This window comes from Podarcis gaigeae (assembly GCF_964106915.1).
Source record: "Podarcis gaigeae genome assembly, chromosome: 8".
Taxonomy (NCBI): Eukaryota; Metazoa; Chordata; class Lepidosauria; order Squamata; family Lacertidae; genus Podarcis; species Podarcis gaigeae.
In genome coordinates this window covers 76,527,199-76,546,325 of record NC_139684.1, presented here as the reverse complement: position 1 = coordinate 76,546,325, position 19,127 = coordinate 76,527,199, and the positions used below count along the sequence as shown (strand labels likewise).

General features: G+C 44.4%; 2 protein-coding genes across 7 annotated transcripts in view; one reads left to right on the top strand and one right to left on the bottom strand.

Annotated features, from left to right (window-relative positions):
• Positions 1-19,127, top strand: part of LOC310851730 (phospholipase A2 inhibitor 25 kDa subunit-like) — a 1,159,037-nt gene that overhangs the window by 43,653 nt on the left and 1,096,257 nt on the right. The gene's annotated exons all lie outside the window — the stretch shown is intronic.
• Positions 1-19,127, bottom strand: part of LOC310851617 (phospholipase A2 inhibitor and Ly6/PLAUR domain-containing protein-like) — a 309,684-nt gene that overhangs the window by 87,787 nt on the left and 202,770 nt on the right. For 2 of the 6 annotated variants that reach the window (XR_014567780.1, XR_014567782.1), the window contains 2 exons: positions 18,595-18,741; positions 16,510-16,905 (listed from right to left, as the gene is read on the bottom strand). The exons of 2 other annotated variants lie outside the window; for them this stretch is intronic. Coding sequence is in view for 2 of the 4 variants with exons in the window: in XM_083754202.1 (XP_083610328.1) it covers positions 650-772 (123 nt within the window). In the remaining 2 variants the exon portion in view is untranslated. Of the gene's footprint in view, positions 1-649; positions 773-16,509; positions 16,906-18,594; positions 18,742-19,127 lie in introns of those variants that run through there. 2 more of the 6 variants (XM_083754202.1, XM_083754201.1) reach the window with 1 other exon arrangement.

The window sequence follows — 19,127 nt, the reverse complement described above, 5'->3', positions numbered from 1 at the left end:
AGGATGCAATGGAAAACATGCTAGGAGGAAGGCGCGCTTGGCAAATCCACACCATGATTTTCCTGCCTGGAAACCAAAACCGTGGAAGGACGTGTGGATCCAGAATTGGCCTCCACAGTCACTTACGGACTCATTGTTAAAACCATGTTTATGGAAGACAAACTTACTCAGCTACAAGTGATCACCAAGGGAGAAGACTTGGCAGGGCACTTCAACTGCACCAACCTCACTGTCCCATTTCCCGTCTCCCTCCAAGTATGTAGCAATGATGTAGGAACAGATGGTCAAGTGAGCACCACCATCCCACCCAGAATAGCTCCAAGGTATTTTAGCAGCTGAGGCGAACCACAAAATGGCGACCACACACTCTAGGGAAGGAGGATGGGTGAACATGTACATCAAGCTGGAAGTCTGATGCTTGTGATCAGGTGATTTTAGATTCCCCATTTTCAAATGTTAGCGATTCCTTACTGCAGGATTGGGAAGTTGTGATCCTCCAGATGTTTCTGGACTTCATCTCCCATCATCTTTGACTGGTGGCAGGATAGATGAGGCAGATCAGAGTTCTCATTCATCTACAGCAAATGTGACACAGCTTCCTTACCACTAACTTATTAATTTCAAAAACAAAAAATTGGATAAATCTTACCTATATTTGTACGCATAACACTGGCAACACAGGAATCTTCTTTCAAGTTACAAGGTTTTTTTACATAGTGATCATATGTCAGTCCAGTACTGTTAACCACATGTCTGCAGTACAGAGGTAATGCTGAGGATAGGAACAAAAGATTACTTCATGGATTATTATTATCATTAACGTTATTATTATTTGTTTTTGTGGTTTCCTTCATTTGACACAGAGAAGGAGGTGAGAGTGATTTAAATCTTTTAAATGAAATCGGGTTCAAGTTAATTAGTTCTTTTTTCAAAAAAGATTTAAATGAGTAAAAGCCATTGGCCAGAACACTGGTTTAATTATTTCCAAGAGGTTTGAAGGTAAACCTTCCCTTTACCACGGCCCATTTTTCCTCCCATCCACTTCAATGCCTTTTTTTCTTCTACGGTTTGATTACAATCTTAGATGTGAGCTTAGCTAAAGGAGCAATGGCCAGACGATGAGCAAGAGGAAGGCAAATTGTGACAGATCCTTTCCCCCTTACCTGCAGGTCCAGTTTTAAATCTAAATTGGTCATATCCCATCAATTAGGCATGAAAAAAAGCATTGGGGAAACTGGGAACCCTCTGTAGGAATACTCTGTACCATCACTTACTAGACCTCTTGGGGAGAAGATTTTGCATTTCAACCAGTTTTAAGCAGAGTTAAATGAACTGGGTTAGATCCAGATTAAGAGACTTGGACTTTAAGGGGGGTTTAGGACAGTTTAGAAGGGACGCGGGTGGCGCTGTGGGTAAAAGCCTCAGCGCCTAGGGCTTGCCGATCGAAAGGTCGGCAGTTCGAATCCCCGCAGCGGGGTGCACTCCCGTTGCTCGGTCCCAGCACCTGCCAACCTAGCAGTTCGAAAGCACCCTCGGGTGCAAATAGATAAATAGGGACCGCTTTCTAGCGGGAAGGTAAACGGCGTTTCCGTGTGCAGCTCTGGCTCGCCAGAGCAGTGATGTCACGCTGGCCACGTGACCCGGAAGTGTCTTCAGACAGCGCTGGCCCCTGGCCTCTTGAGTGAGATGGGCGCACAACCCCAGAGTCTGGCAAGACTGGCCCGTACGGGCAGGGGTACCTTTACCTTTACCTTTAGGACAGTTTAGAGGGGAGAAAGAGGGGACTTCCTGGAAGCACATACTGTTCTGCATGATATGGACAAAGTGGAAATACAAATATTTTGATTCCTGTCTCGTAAGACTGACAAAGCTACCAATTTGAATGGCTACACAAAAGGTTTACACAAATGATGCAGTATTAGGCTACCAGTGGCTACTAAACATAGTACCTTCAGTTACTATCATATTTCAAATATCATTTTAAAACTCTATCCATTTCAGTTGCTCTTGGTTTCTATTTTTTATTTATTTATTTATTTGATTTCTGCACTTGCCTCCAAGCAGCTCAAGGCTGTGTACATGGTTCTCCGCTCCCCATTTTATCCTCACAAGACCCCTGTTAGGTAGGTTAACCTGAGGTATAGTGACTGGTCCAGGAGCTCCCAGTGAGCTTTGCGGCTGAGTGGGGATTTGAACCCTGGTCTCCTGGATCCCTGTCTGAACCTCTAATGTCTACAACACACTAGCTCTCTTAATTTCAGCTCTCCAGATTCCTCTGTCCTTCTAAATATTATTTCTGTTGTGAATTCTTTTTATTAATTTTTGCTTAAGTGATCAAAAAGAAAAACAATGACAGCACGAAAAAACAAAAACACGAAAAGAAAAACGGTTACAGCCATTACATCAAAATAAAATAAAACAGATTTCTAAACATAATGACTATTTCCTTTTACACTTCTTTGCTTGTTCAATTGTCTCTTTATATCTCTAGATACTTTAATCCTTCCTTTGTACACCTATTGACTTCCATCCCTACTGGTTTCAGGTTTTTTACATTAAATAATTTATTTCTCTTGCAGTTACTAATTATAATAGACTTATACATCATAAGATCTAAATCAATCCTGCTGTGGTTTTTATGTTCTTATAGTTCTCTTCAATGTAGGTCATGAATTTTTTCCAGTCATTCGTAAACTTTGTATTTTTTTGGTTTCTAATTTTTTGTGTCATTTTTGCAAGTTGTACAAATTCAAATAACTTTGTTTGCCAATCTCTAATTTCTGGGATACTTTGGCTTTTCCAATTTTGGGCAATTAATAATCTAGCAGCAGCTGTGGCATATTGAAATAATGTTTTATCTTCTTTTTTAATTTCGTCCCCAATTATACCCAATAGGAAGGCCTCCGGCTTTTTAATAAAGGTATATTTAAATATTTTTTTTAGTTCATTATAAATGCCTTCCCAATATTTCTTCATTACTTCGCATGTCCACCACATGTGGAAAAAATTACCTTCTCTAGTTTTACATTTCCAACAAGACTTACTAGCTGTTTTGTACATCTTCCCCAGTTTTGCCGGGGTGATGTACCACCTGTACATCATCTTTTCTAAGTTTTCCCTTAGTGTTACACATGCTGTGAATTTCATTCCGTTAGTCCATAAATTCCGCCACTTATCATAGTCTATGTTATATCCCAGATCCATTGCCCATCTAGTCATAACTTCCTTTATTTCTTCGTCTTTCGTATCCCACTCCAATAATAAGTCGTACATTTTAGATAGTAACTTACAATTACCCTCAATTATTTCTGTCTGGAATTTGGATTTCTTCTCATTCATCCCTACTTTTTTGTGATCTGTCCATATTGCGTTTATTTTGTGGAATTGTAGCCAACTTGTTAAATTACCTTTCAGCTCTTCATATGTTCTCATCTTCCATCTGTTTTCTGATCTTATTAATAAATCTTCATAGGTAAGTCTTTTTCCTTCCATATTTACCGTATTTTTCGCCCCATAGGACGCACTTTTTCCCCTCCAAAAATGATGGGGAAATGTGTGTGCGTCCTATGGGGCGAATGCAGGCTTTCGCTGAAGCCTGGAGAGCAAGAGGCATCGGTGCGCACCGACCCCTCTCGCTCTCCAGGCTTCAGGAAGCTGTCCGCAAGCCTTGCGCGCCCGGCAGGAGCTCCCGCCGAGCGCGCAAGACTTGGGGCGGCAGCCTGTTGCCCGAAGCATAGGGAGCCCTCCGGAGGGCTCCCCGTGCTTCGGGCGAGTGTCTGCAAGCCTTGCACGCCCGGCAGGAGCTCCCGCCAGGCGCGCGAGGCTTGGGGCGGCAGCCTGTTGCCCGAAGCACAGGGAGCCCTCCGGAGGGCTCCCCGTGCTTCGGGCGAGTGTCTGCAAGCCTTGCACGCCCGGCAGGAGCTCCCGCCAGGCGCGTGAGGCTTGGGGCGGCAGCCTGTTGCCCGAAGCACAGGGAGCCCTCCGGAGGGCTCCCCATGCTTCGGGCGAGTGTCTGCAAGCCTTGCACGCCCGGCAGGAGCTCCCGCCAGGTGCGCGAGTCTTGGGGCGGCAGCCTGTTGCCCGAAGCACAGGGAGCCCTCCGGAGGGCTCCCCATGCTTCGGTCGAGTGTTTGCAAGCCTTGCGCGCCCGGCAGGAGCTCCCGCCAGGCGCGCAAGGCTTGGGGCGGCAGCCTGTTGCCCGAAGCACAGGGAGCCCTCCGGAGGGCTCCCCGTGCTTCGGGCGAGTGTCTGCAAGCCTTGCACGCCCGGCAGGAGCTCCCGCCAGGCGCGCGAGGCTTGGGGCGGCAGCCTGTTGCCCGAAGCACAGCGAGCCCTCCGGAGGGCTGTCCGTGCTTCGAGCGAGTGTCTGCAAGCCTTGCACGCCCGGCAGGAGCTCCCGCCAGGCGCGCGAGGCTTGGGGCAGCAGCCTGTTACCCGAAGCACGCGGAGCCCTCCGGAGGGTGCCCCGTGCTTCGGGCGAGTGTCTGCAAGCCTTGAGCGCCCGGCAGGAGCTCCCGCCAGGCGCGCGAGGCTTGGGGTGGCAGCCTGTTGCCCGAAGCACGCGGAGCCCTCCGGTGGATGCCCCGTGCTTTGGGCGAGTGTCTGCAACCCTGCGCGCCCGGCAGGAGCTCCCGCCAGGCGCGCAAGGCTTGGGGCGGCAGCCTGTTGCCCGAAGCACGCGGAGCCCTCCGGAGGGTGCCCCGTGCTTCGGGCGAGTGTCTGCAAGCCTTGCGCGCCCGGCAGGAGCTCCCGCCGGGCGAGCGAGGCTTGGAGTGGCAGCCTGCCGCCCGAAGCACGCGGAGCCCTCCGGAAGGTGCCCCGTGCTTCGGGCAGGCGTGTGCAAGGCTTGGGGCGGCAGCCGCGGCTGGAGGGGGGAAATAATTTTTTTTTATTCATTCCCCACCCCAAAAAACGAGGTGCGTCCTATGGGCCGGTGCGTCCTATAGGACGAAAAATACGGTACTTTTTTAATCGTTGAAATGTCAACTGGCGAAAGCCACCAGGGTGTTTTTTCCTCTAGGAGCTTTTTGTTTTTCTCCCAGACTTCATAGAGAGAGCCCCTAACGATGTGACTTGTGAATCCTTTATGTGATTTTCCTTTATTTTGCCATAAATAGAAATGCCAGCTAAACCTATTGTCAAACCCCTCAAGATCCAACAAGTTTTCCAAATTGATCCAATCCCTAATCCAACAAAGACAGGCTGCCTCAAAATATAATTTCAAGTTGGGTACCGAAAATCCCCCTCTCTCTTTCCGATCTGTTAAAAGTTTGAACCTAATTCTTGGCCTTTTTCCTTGCCATATAAATTTTGAGATAGTTCTTTGCCATTCTGTGAAAAGTTTGGATCCTCTAATCACTGGTATGTTTTGAAAGAGATACAGCATTCTTGGAAGTAAGTTCATTTTTATTGCGGCCATCCTTCCCGTCCATGAAAGTTTCACTCTACTCCAGGTATCCAGGTCTTTCTTTATTTGTTTCCATGTTGTAAGATAATTATCTTGTATCAGATTTATATTTTTATTAGTTAGCCAGATTCCTAAGTATTTTATTTTTTTTGCCACTTTAATTCCATATTGTGATTCTAATTTTTCATTTTCCTCTTTGCCCAAATTCTTCGTCAGTATTTTAGTCTTCCCCTTATTTAATTTAAAGCCAGATACCTTACCAAATTCTTCTAGCATCTCCAAGGCCTTGCCCACACTTTCTTGTGGACTTTCCAGTGACAGCATCAGGTCGTCCGCGTACGCTTTTAGCTTATACTCTTTTGTTCCTAATTTAATCCCTTGGATCTCTGATGTAGCTCTTATTTTATTTGTAATTGCCTCTAGTGCCATAATAAATAAGAGCGGGGATAGAGGGCATCCTTGTCTAGTTCCTTTTTCTATTTTAAATGGGTTTGTTAAGTTGTTATTTATTATTAGTTTCGCCGATTGTTTCGAATATATCGCTTTTATTCCGTTCATGAACTCGCCCTCTAGCCCCGCTTTTTCCATGCTCTTCTGTAGGAACTGCCAAGAGACATTATCAAATGCCTTTTCAGCATCAACAAAGATCAGCGCTGCGGGTATCTCGCTCTTTCGTTCCAAGTACTCAATTATATTTATGGCATGCCTTACGTTATCTCTAAGTTGCCTATTTGGAAGAAATCCTCCCTGATCTTTATGTATTAATTTCACTAGGCATTTCTTGAGCCTGTTTGCCAACACCTCCGCAAATATTTTATAATCATTATTTAATAATGAAATGGGTCTGTAATTCTTAAGGTTCAGTTTGTCCATATCTGGTTTGGGGATCATCGTTATATAGGCCTCTCTCCAAGACTCTGGTATTTTCCCTTCTTTTAATATCTTATTCATGTTGTCACAAAGGACTGGGGTTAATTGGTTCTCTAGTGCTTTATAATATTTAACTGATAATCCATCCGGTCCCAGCGCTTTCCCTGGTTTCATCTTCTTTATTGCTTCCTGAATCTCTTCTATTTTTACAGGGTTATTTAATTGAATTTTTTCTTCCTCCGTTATGGTCTTCCCGCTATAATCTTCTAGGTATTTTTCTATTTGAGTTATTTCCTCATCTTCTTTTTTATACAACTTCTCATAATATTTCAGAAAGTTCTCCTTTATCTCTTTTGGGTCTTCAATTAGATGTTCTTCAACTTTTATCTTGTTTATTACTCTTTGCTCTTCCCTCCTTCTCAGCTGCCATGCTAGTAATTTACCCGTTTTGTTAGCTGACTCAAAATATTTTTGCTTCATTGCTTTAATTTTCCATTCTATTTCCTGGTTTGTTAACATTGAGTATTGCGATTGTAGCAGTTTAATTGTTTGCCTATTTTGTTCGTCCTTCGGGTTTACTATTAATTTTTTCTCGCACTCTTTTATCTGGTTAAGAGTTTCTTCTTTCTTTTGTTCCCTTACTTTCTTCCTATAGCTGTTTTGCTGTATAAAAAACCCTCTTAGAACCGCTTTACTAGCATCCCAGACTATGTCTGGGGTTGTTTCATTATTGAGATTCAGGCTGAAATATTCTTTTAAGGTGGCTTTAGCTTTTTCTACAACCTCTTCATTCTCTAATAGGTATTCATTCAATCTCCATCTGAATCCACCCTGTGATCTACCTTTTATTTCCAGTGCAACCGGGTTATGATCCGAAAAGGTTCTAGGTTGGATTTCACACTTTGTAGTTCTTAGCGTAAGCTCCCTAGAGACCCAAATTTGATCAATTCTACTCCAGCTCTTATATGGTTCTGAAAAGAAGGTAAATTGCTTCTCTATTGCATGTTTATATCTCCAAATGTCTACTAAATCTAAGTTTTCCTCCATGTTTTTAAAAGATTTCGGCAGCTTCCCTTGTTTCTTTTTCCCCTTTTCTATTTGTTTGTCTAATTCCGGTTCTGGCACTCCATTAAAGTCTCCCATTATGATCGTCTTGTTAGAGTCTAATTCCAGTAGCATTTGTTCCAATTTCTTAAAGAATTCTGGCTTATTCAAATTTGGGGCATATACATTTATCACATTAAGTTTTTCACCTTGGAAGTTAATTTGTATTCCCAAGATTCTTCCTTCATTATCTTTACAAATCACTCTGGGGTCCCATTTTTCTTTCACATAAATTACCACCCCTCTTTTCTTTTCCGTTGTACAGTTTGTAAACTCCTGGCCCAGCTTTTTGTGTGTCAGGATATGCTTATGCTTTTTAGTTACGTGGGTCTCCTGTAAACATATTAGGTCCAAATTCTTTCTTTTCAACACATTCACAATTTTATTCCTTTTGACTTTTTCATTCAAACCGTTCACATTCCATGACAAAGTTTTCAAATTCATTATAATGACTACTATTCAATCTACAAAAACTTAGTGTTTTAAATACGAGTGGTTTTGTTCTCTTCCTCCTCCTCTTCTGCTTCTCCTGCCGCTGCTTCCTCTTCTTCCTCTTCTTCGTCTACTTCTTCTTCCCTACTTCTTCTTTCCTGGTCTCTGAACCCTTCTTGGTCCTTTCCTCTTTCCCCCTTCTTTCCTCTCCCCTCCAGGTCTCCACCCCTTCCTTCCTGTCTCTCCTCCATGTTTCCTTTGTTTCCTTTGCCTCGCTAGAAGTATAGCCAAGGGCTTTCACTTTTCAGTTCTCCGCAGCGGGCGCTCAGTCACTTCCTTTCTTCTCTCTTATGATTGAATGCCCTGCGCCATATTAGCTCTGAAAAAACAGGTCGGGTTCCTTACTTTCAATCATTTAACATCCAGTTTTCACTTAGTGCTTGATCCCAGTTTTTCGTTCTAAATTACTCCATAAGCACTAAGGGCTCTGTTCTTAAAGTTATGGAAATTTGCCGCTTTTCCAGTAAGAGCTAGAGGCATTGCTGCGCGGGGTCTGCAGAGCTTACCATATGCGTTCTCAGTCCCGTCGCTCCCGGATCCTTTTAAAAAAGGTGTCCCCTCTTGAGGTTTCGGGGGTCGCAGTGCCCTTGCGTCGCCCCCAAGCCCCCACACAGTTCAGAAAAGCTCTTAGCGGCTTTTCCGCGCTCCCTACTGCTTGCGATCTCAAACCGGAAGTCAAATATTGAAAACCTAAATATTATTTCTGTAAAAGTTCCCCATCCCACTGGTTCCTACTTACCTGAAGAAAGCAGGGGCAAGAGGAGGCATGTACTCAGGAGTGCCTTCATCATTCTAGAAAGAGAACTGATGCCCGTAGAGGCTTACTTGGAGGGATTTATAGGCTACGTGTTTGTGCTGCAGGCAACACTTGGGGACAAATGTTCAGTGAATTCTGGGAAGAGGAGGGTTTCTTTCCCCTTTGGCATAAAGACATAGAGAAAATGATGAAATTCAAAGCTCACTGTTGAAATTGTCTGAATTATTTCACCACAATCTCATTAGTTGTAAACAGGAACTTTTCAAATTTCTTCTTCTATGCAGTTAATTTAAAATTTAAATTCTGACGGCACCCAATGAAGGAGCTGAGAACAAAAAAAGGCAATGGCAAAGTCCGGAAGCCACCTACAAGAAACCCCCTCAATACAGTCTCCATCTGAGGATTCCTCTTCTAAAGAAGAGAAAAGCCTGGATACTAGATCCATCATAGCAAGGCTGCGAAGTATGGGATGAGCTGTGGTTAAAATGCTGACTTCATATTGCAGCACACGTGGCTGCAATGGAGGTTTCAACCAGTAAAACTGATCCATACCGAAAAAAGGAGGGTGACTCAGTGGCAGTGAAGCAATCACTTCAGGTGCAGGCAAGTAAGGCTGAGGTAGAACGCAGAGTGATACCTCTTCATATGAACACTTCTGGCTACAAATGCTTCGGGTTACGAACTCCGCTAACCTGGAAGTAGCTGCTCCTAGTTGCAAACTTTGCCCCAGGATGCGAATGGAAATCACGCGCAGCAGGAGGCCCCATTAGTGAAAGCACGCCTCAGAATAAGAAAGGTTTCAGCTTAAGAATGGACCTCCAGGACGAATTAAGTTCTTAACCAGAGGTACCACTGTAAGGTAATGTTACTGCAGGACCACAAACAGCTCCAAATGAGCAACTTGTTCCAAGAAGGCTGCAAAGTGAATTGAGGCCATCTGACTATGCTCATCATTAAAAGTAGAAAAAATAATTCTGAGCCAATGCCTCTGTTTTTGCCTTTACTTGATTTGGGGTCTTACTGAGTTGGAAGGAGTAATATACTTTTTCTCTTTTTCCAGGCCACTAATCAAAGTGCAGTGAAAGCATCAAGGTACTGCTCAGGTGACTGCTCAGCTGGCAAAGCTGGAAATAGAGAGCTGATTAAATCATTTTACTGAACTTTGCCCCTCCTTGTTCTAATTGTGTCAGATTGTTGTGAAAGGCAGAGGATACTTTAAGTCAGCTGATCTGTTTAGTGATGACTGTCCTTAGCCACATTGTCTTGAAGTGATTCTAGCTAGTTGTTTATACGTGCTGCAAATCCCACCCTCCATTTTCAGAAGACAAGAAGAACCCTGCAGTGTAGCAGCATCCTTCTTGGAGTGGCTGATCAGATGTCCAGGGGTACAGGACTATCATAAAGGGAGGGCAGTAGCCCACTCCCCCTGTTCTCCCCCAGCAACTGGAAATAGTATATCCATCAAACTTATTGCCACTGATGGCCTCTTCCATAAATGTGACTAGTCCACTGTTAGGTCTATCCATCTGTGGCTTTCACTGCTGATATGGGTTTTCCATAGCTCAGCCAGTAAAGCATGAAACTCTAAATCTCATGGTCGAGTCCTATGGGGGGAATTGCTGTGGTTGGACTGGATCACTATTGAGGTCCCTTCCAACTCTACAATTCTATGATTAAACTGAAGAATTTTGCTGATGCAGATTATGCTTTGCTTCAGCAGAATTTCTGATGTCCTGGAGAAGGTAACCTAATGTTTCTTAATTATTTTGCTTCTGTTTAGTAAGTTAAAGAAGAAAGAAAAGTATTCAGTTTAATGATTAACCCAATAATATCACAAATATTTTAGCTGAGATAGTTGAAAGGAGGGATAAAGCACGATTAGTGCAGTTCAGAAGCTATGTGCTGTATAATAACGTAATCGCTCTATAGGACGCACAAAACCATAGGAGGGGGAGAACAGGAAAACAACAAAAAAAATTCTTGTTCTCCCCCTCAAAAACACCTTGGAAGCCGGGAGAGCGAGCGGGGTCGGTGCGTATTGACCCCTCTCGCTTTCCAGGCTTCAGTGAAGGCAACCCGAAGCCTCTGGAGCGTGGCGGGAGCTTGCACCGGGCTCTGGAGGCTTCAGGTTCCTTTCGACCTGCTCTTTCTGGCTTGCGGTGGGAAGCACTGCTTTCCCCCACCACTAGCCCCAAAGAGCAGGTTGGGGAACAGCGCAAAGGCTGCGCACAACCTTGCTGCTGCCCCCCCGAGCTTGTGGGGCTGGCGGTGGAGGGAAGCACTGCTTTCCCCCACCTCCAGCCTCAAAGATCTCTGAAGCCTTTGGAGTGCAGTGCAAGGTCCCGCTGTGCTCCAAAGGATTCGGGTTCCTTTCACTGAAGCCGGGAGAGTCTTGCTCCGCAGCGCTCCGTCTCCCTGTTCTGGCTTTGGGCTTACCCACACAGCCTGCATTCACTCTATAGGATGCACACACATTTCCTGTGCACAGCGGAAGGATGAGGAGTACGTGCCACATACTTTACATTACTTTATTTACACTTCAAAGCTGAGAGATTACATACATGCATCTTGCTTCTGCGAGAGCAGAGAAGCAACCTCTCTCTTCAGAAGTTCCGAGAGAACTGAGAAAAACAGGAAACCAGTGTACGTCACATCCAGTCTCCCTTTCCCGTGGGAAAACCCAACAGCACGCTGACTGTGGAATGTAAACACCTGTCTCGTGACAAGCACTTCGCTGCACAGTGAAGGAAGCAGAAACCAACATCCTCCCCCTTTCTGTGAACATCACTGGGCAGCGTGTTCGTACAATATCAGTACAAACCCAACTTCTGCACATAGGTACAGTGTTGATCCCTTGATACAATCTTGGACAATACATCAGCAGGAATTTCATTACCTGGCATATAGGACACCATTACGAGTCCCTTCTGAATACGTTCCCTAGCATGTAGCAACTTCAATTGCAAGTGCTTCGTGCTTTGCTTACAACTTTCAGAATTCAGCAATGCCAAACATGCTTTGTTGTCCTGGTAAACCTGGATTGGACATTTGACAGGAATTTTCATGTCTTTGCACAATTGTAACAACCATTCACAATCTTTAAGTGAATAAGACAGTGCATTCAGTTCAGCTTCACAAGTACTTAAGCTAACTGTTGTTTGCTTCTTGCATGACCAATCAAATAGACCCTGATTGTACATATAGCAAACTCCAGACGTACTTTTCCTGTCTGTAGTGTCACTTCCAAAACTTGCATCTGTAAATATCTCAAGACCACCAGACTTCTGATTGTTAAATCTCAGTCTGTAATGCATAGTGCCTTTCAAATACCGCGCTATGCGTTTCAGAGCTTTCCAATCCTTAACAGTAGGATTGTTGACTTGTCTGCTTAGCAAATTACAGCTAACAGCAATGTCAGGTCTTGAACATCTGGCAATGAAGTTTAGTTTGCCTAGCACACTTCTGTACAGTGTAGTGTCAGAAAATGCTTCTTCAGTGTCATCTACCTGATAACCTGTTGTCATCGGTGTGTCTACAGGGTTAGCATCCATCAGGTTTAGTTTGCTTAACATATCAGCAATTTTTCGTGACTGGTGTACTAGAATGTTACCATCTTGATCTCTATCTCCAGAGATAGGTAGTTGTTTACCTCACCAAGATCTTTCATATCAAAGTGCTCTTTTAGTTGAGCTAGGGCGTTATTGTACATTGTGACATCTTCCCAAAAGAATAAAATATCATCAACATAAAACAAACAATACAGCTTCTTTTGCCCCTCCTCTTTGACAAATACACATGGATCAGCTTTCCCTTGCTGAAAACCTAGAGAAAATAATACTTCAGTGAGTTTTGTGTGCCAACACCGTGCACTTTGTTTGAGACCATAAAGGGACTTCTTCAGAGCACAAACAAATCCCTGTTTTACCTGTACGCCATCAGGTGGAAGCATATAAAGTGATTCACCTAGAGATCCGTACAGAAAAGCTGTATTCACATTGTGGTGGCTAATGTGTAGATTCTCCTCTGCAGCTAGCTTGAGCATAAGCCTAATGCTCTTATACCTCACTGTGGGTGAGTAGGTCTCGTGATAGTCTTCACCTGGTACTTGTGCAAAACCTCTGGCTACCAATCTGGCATTGTGTCTGACTATCTTGCCATTTTGATCTGTCTTCGCTTTGAAGACCCATTTGCTTCCAAGCAGTTTCATTCCTGGAACTACTGGAACAAGCTCCCATGTTTTGTTACTTTCTAAGGAATCAAGCTCAGCCTTCATGGCATTTAACCATGGCTCAGCTTCCTTTGAATCCAAATCCTGGATTTCTTGGAAACTTGAAGGTTCAAATACCTTCTTGGAGCTTTTAACAGGTGTTACTGCTATCTTAGCAAACTCATCAGCAAATCTCTTTGGAGGTCTGCCTTTTGTGGCTCTTTGTGACCTGCGAATTAGCCGTAAGTCTTCAAAACTCTCCTCTTCCTTCTTAGGAGAAAAGTGACCTATAGTGAACAATGGTTCTTCCAATTCTTGATCAGAGCTTTCAGAGGGTCGCATAGAAGCTTTCGCACTCTTGAAATCCTCTGAATCACCCGATTCAGTTTCAGACTCAGAATCAGAACCTTCATCAGTGGGTGTGGGTTGTTGCGGCTGTTTTTGACTATCCTCAGTCTCATCACTGTCATCAGGATAACATTGGAAAATTCCCACATTCTCCCCCCACTTGGCATTGTACTCAACACTTCTTGTGAGCTTAATTGTCTTAGAGTCATCATTATTCTGTAAGAACCTTTCTGATAACCTAGAAAGATACCATGCAATCCACGGTTGTCTAACTTGGAGCTTTGTGGTGTGTTAACCCACATGTCAGAACCAAAAATTTTCATGTGTTTGATGTATGGCTTTTTGCCAAACATCTTTTCATAGGGGGTACAACCAATTGGTGATGATAATCTGTGATTATAAGTGTAAACAGCTGAGCGATTCTGCCCAATAACATCATGCAGCAAGGTTTCCTGACACCTGTTTTCAGTGATCTGACTTCTGAACGGCTTTCATCTGCGTTTTAAACACGCACACACATACACCGGTTTCAGGCACCAGGGACAGCACCGAGCCCTCTCAGGGAAGCGCCCACGAAGGGGGGGTCGCCGAGAGGGGGGCCACTTAATGAAGCCACAGAGATTTTAGACTCAAGGTGGGGGGAGGAAGGGATTGAATATCTCCTCGCCACAGAGGACACCCCAGCCAGCACCAACAGGTGGGTGCCGGATTATGCATTGGAGGAGCAGTGGCTCAAGGAAGAATTCCATACACTTTTCCCGCACAAGCCCATGCCAGCGGACTTTTTCGACGACTGTCTGTTCACACCCACACTCTCAGCCAGCACTTTCCAGGGTTTCTCTTCAGCTGAGGAATCGTCCCCGGGAGGCAGTTCCCCAGAGGGATCGCTCTCAGGGTTTGGCACGGGGGGGTCTTATTGGTGGGAGGACCAACCCGAAGTGGGCTGGCGCAGAGACCTGCCGAAGGGACCCTGGGACGTGGTGTCACCTCAGGCGACAGGGGGAGAGGGGGTCTTGGGTGATTTAGGGGCGGCCTCGGATTTCGAACACACCGCTCGGGAGATGGAAGCAGAGGAGATCGCCATCGACGAGCCCATGGAGGACTTCCCGGACGTATCCCAATGGCTGCACGCCTCGGGGGATGAACTGTATCCTGAACTCACCCCCACAACACTGGAGCACCCGGAACCTGCATCTGAAGAGGGGGAGGGGGGAAGGGGGGGCTTCGAGGGGGGGATGGATGTCAGGGGTTCAGGAGCAGAGACACAGGAGGGGGAGCAAATGGAGAGCGAGGAGGAGGAATCCGAGTGGGGTGGGGGCAGTGACAGTGGCCAGAGTCATTCCACGAGCCTCTCCAGCGAATCGGAAGATTCACAGAAGGGAGCGCCGATGGCCAGGGCAAGGGGGGCTCCAGGGGGAAAACCCCAGGAGGAAGGGGCCAGCGGGGACTCCCTGAGCAGCAGTTGGAAATCAGGACCAGCTTCCCCACCAGAGCGCAGTAGGGAGGGGGAGTCCCAGGAATCGGGACCAGTGTTCTCACCACCAGCGAGAGGAGATGAGTCAGGTTTGACCACGCCCACATCGGAGAGCGGGGAAACGGTCAGGAGGAAGGTTACCGGCTGGACGCGCACGCCAAGTTCAAATGTACAGGCGAGCGGCATAGCAGGGAGCCCGGATAGGGAGCCAGGTCCTAAAGCCCACCGGAAGGAAGGGCAAGACTCAGGGGGGTCAGCATCAGAAGAGTCCAGGAAGGAGGAAACCCCAGGGGGCAGAAGGACCCAGAGGAGGAAGGAACAGCACAGGAGGTGGAGCCGGGCTAGGATCTTAAACTGGTGCGGAAGGGATAGTGACTCAGAGGGGACTTCGCCGATCTAGAGTCAAGACGTAGGGCTGCGCGCTCTGGGGTTTGAAATGGAAACTAAACTTCAATAAAGACTTTTGTACATTACATCAACCGGGCGTTGGTCCTCTGTGGGCTGGGACCTAGAGGCAGTCCTGACACCTGTTTTCAGTGATCTGACTTCTGAACGGCTTTCATCTGCATTTTAAACACGCACACACATTCCTCCCTTCCCAATCTTTCTCTTTTGCCCTTCCTTCCTTCCTTCCTTCCTTCCTTCCTTCCTTCCTTCCTTCCTTCCTTCCTTTACTTTTCCTCATATTTACCCCTTTCTTTTCTCCTCCCTTTCCTGCTTTTATTGTATTCTCTTTTTTATACACCCTAATATCATCATCATCATAACCATCATTATTGCTATTAATATTATTTAAATATACCTCTTTCTATTCATTTCCTTTGAATCGGTGTGTCTTTAGTATTTGCTTATACTAACAGAATTTCGAAGGGATCGAGAAAGGAGAGGAGAAGATTCCCTGGAAAAGACCCTGATCTTGGGAAAAATTGAAGGCACAAGAAGAATGGGATGACAGAGGACGAGATGGTTGGACAGTGTTCTCGAAGCTACTGAGTTAGTAGACCAAACTGAGGGAGGCAGAGGAAAACAGAAGTGCCTGGCGTGCTCTGGTCCATGGGGTCATGAAGAGTTGGACACGACTAAACGACTAAACAACAGAATATGTTTGTAATCACATCTAACAAAATGTGGCATTTTCCCTCTTGTTTAGTTTCAATGTTTCATTATTTAGGAAACCACTAAAGCAGAGTTGGGGGGGGTGTGGAGATGACAAGGCATTGGTACAGTATGTATCAAAAACACATGGTGATAATTATTGGTCTGTGCTTTAAAAATAAAATAAAATAAAATAAAAAACTTAATGTGCTGTCAAGTGGTGGTGGTGGGGAATCTCAAGCTGGTGCCAGCATCCAGGTAGAGAGGTGGCGAAGTGGGCACCTCCCAGGGTGAGAGGCAGGGTGAGAAAAGAAAAGTTCCAAGGTGAAAATGGGGAGGGCCTGTCATTGGGAGCCAGGGATGGTGCTTGTGACTTGTCAATGTTGTGACTTGTTTGCAAAGCATTTTGAGGTTGAATCTCAAGGGGTGTCCAGAGCACTGTCTAGCCCTGTTGTGTTGGATGAGTATCAGTTGGTAAGATTCAAGGACATTGCCCCTTGCCCCTCTTGTCTGAGGAAAAGGAGCAGGGAGGGGACAGCTGACTGGGTCAGGGAGGTGATTATTGCCTCCTTGCAGTACAGTTTATCTAAGAAAACATTCAATTTTAATAATGATTTTAGCTGTGTAATGTATTTTATTATGTTTTTATCCCATTCTATGTATTTTATCTTTTGTAATATCTTCGGCTAAACCAATAAATATTAATCACATTTGAATCTGAAAGAAACATCCAAGAACCAGCATTTTATTTCCCATAACCATTTATTTTGTATTGTAATAATCATAATGAAAACTTAACTGCTTTTTAATGATACACTACAGGGCTCTTTGAAATTAGAACCCCCACAGTCTGACCCCTTTTTCTCTACCACTTGCTTCCCTTTATCTCCACGAAAAGCAAAAAAGAAAGAACTAGACTTCCTGAGTCCTGAATTTCACCACTAGGCCTCCAATTTCCCCTCATTGCCTACACTGTGCAAATTACCCTTCATGTTCAGGCTGGTGTGATATTCGTGAAGCATTATAACATCTTTCTCGCAGAACTAAAAGGATATATTTCCCTACTCCAACTCTCTTTCCTTTTTTTCGGATGCGACAAAAATCTGTTGTTCCACAGCCTTGGAAAGAAAAATTGTTGTGGAAAAAATAAGCTGGAAAAAAAGGAAAGAAATGCTGACATAAGTCCTTTATCCAGGGACTAAAAGATGGTAAATGAGAATTTAATAAGTTAATTTTAAAATATGTATATTTCAGAAATCTGAACAATATTATAATTTAATCCAAACATGAATATACAAGAATACTACTACTACTAATTTATTATTTATACCCCACCCATCTGGCTGGGTTTCATAATTTTCACCATTAGTAGTTTGGGTAAAAAAAAACTCTTATGTAATTCAAAATTGCCATCATACTCAAAGGAGTCTCAAGAAATGAAGATTATCAATAAACAGGCTATATTTATAAAATATATTGAAATTAGAGGATTTGAAAACAAGCCTTGAGTATGTGGATCTGGCATTAATCAAGCTGGGGGTGCAATCCATTGTCTCTCAGGACGGTTGGATGCCCACTGAGGCTCCCTCATTGCCCCACTATGATCTAAGCATCCAGAGGATCCTCCTTTTATTTTACCATATCTATTTTCATTTCAAACTCATCTAACATGAAGTAGGTGAAAAGGGGGAAATCCCAAGAGCCAATCAGGAACGCCCCTCAGAATTCTTACTCAGCCCTCAAAAGAGAAACTAGCAAAAGTCCAGGTGTAAAGGGCAGGAGAAGGATGAGAAGAAAGAATGTATGGCAAAGGCAGCTCAAATGGCCTGGACTCTGCCTCTTCCCTCATGGGGCAAATCAGCCCATACGCCCCTCCTCCATTCATTCCAAATCCCCTCTTCTTTCCAGAAAGGAGAGATTTGGCAAATTTGTCCCCTCTCAAAACATCATTATTCCTTAAAACTATGTTGATATGGAGCTATGCATCTAAGACTGGATCTAGACACATCAAAAAAGTGATTCAGTTTAATACGTTGTAAACTTCATACATGGAAGTCCCATTGGTGAAAGACGGGACTCCACAACATCAATTCCATAATGTTATAACACATATAAAGCGCTTTATATTTTTATGAATGTAGCTAACTCATGACATCGGCAAAATGATGTATGCTTTTGGAAAGGAACATAGCCTCCCTCTTTTCCTCCCCCTGTGTATCCCCTAAATCCATTCCGGGAGTTTCCACAATTGTGGAGCAGATTTTGGGAGGAAACAGAGCACATGTAGGCAGAAGAGCCTACATGTCCTCCTAAATACATTTGGGAGGATAAAGAACACATACATGCAGAAGAGAGCAGAAATTCTGTTGCACAACTGTAAATCCTTGCACTGAAGGTCTGAGTTAGCCAGATACTGCTCATTGTCACAGAATTTAAGGAAATCTATTACATTCATTTTACATAATAAATATGTTTTTTGAGCAAGAGGGACATAGTTTGTCCTGGACTGCATCTCATTGGTGGAGAGATCCAGATGCAACTGGGGCGGAGCAATCAATGCACTTTTTACTTTTGTTTGGAAGGGTAGTTTATATGCATATCTCACTTTTAATCCTCCTTCTGTACAAGCAAGTGGCATTATGAGAGATAAAAGACACAGTCCAGGCAGGCAAAAGACTAAGGAAGGGTGCAGAGTGGAACCAGTGAGAGAGATCAGTGTTCCCTCTCACTTTTCCAGCAACATGAAAGGGAAAGGGGGGGGGGAGAAGGAAAACAGGAGGGAGTCTCTATGACCCAGCCAAAGACTAGGCCTTTCCCCCCTGTTTGACTAGCAGTGTTACCTCTAGTAAAAACTCCTTTAAAATCCACACACTTGGTCTCATTCTCAAGGCAGTTGATGGTCTTCTCACTTTTACACTTTTTGTTTCCTTTGGAGAAGCAGGCTGGACACCGCAGACCATTTTCAGCCAGCATCTTCCGATCAGGAACTGCCAAGATCACAAATATATGGAGCATGTTAATGGTTTTGTCTATTTTTGTATCTGTGTGTGATAATTCACTTATTTTGCCAATTAAAAGACTGACCAGGACCAGCTCAAGGCTGATTTAGGAGGACACGGATAAGATATGTGGGTTGTAAGGTCAATATTTGAAACAATTGAATATTAACTTGAATATTAACTTGAATGAGCTGTTCATGAGCCTAGATATCCAATTATTCTGTTTGAAATAGATCATTCACAGACTTAAAAAGCATATGGAATGTTATAAAGGTTTCTTAAACTTTGTATTCTTGGCCCAGGTCTTTTTTGAGGGGACTTACCCACTGAGTTAATTAACCTAGGCCAAGGTCTTAATTTTGGCTTGCTAGACA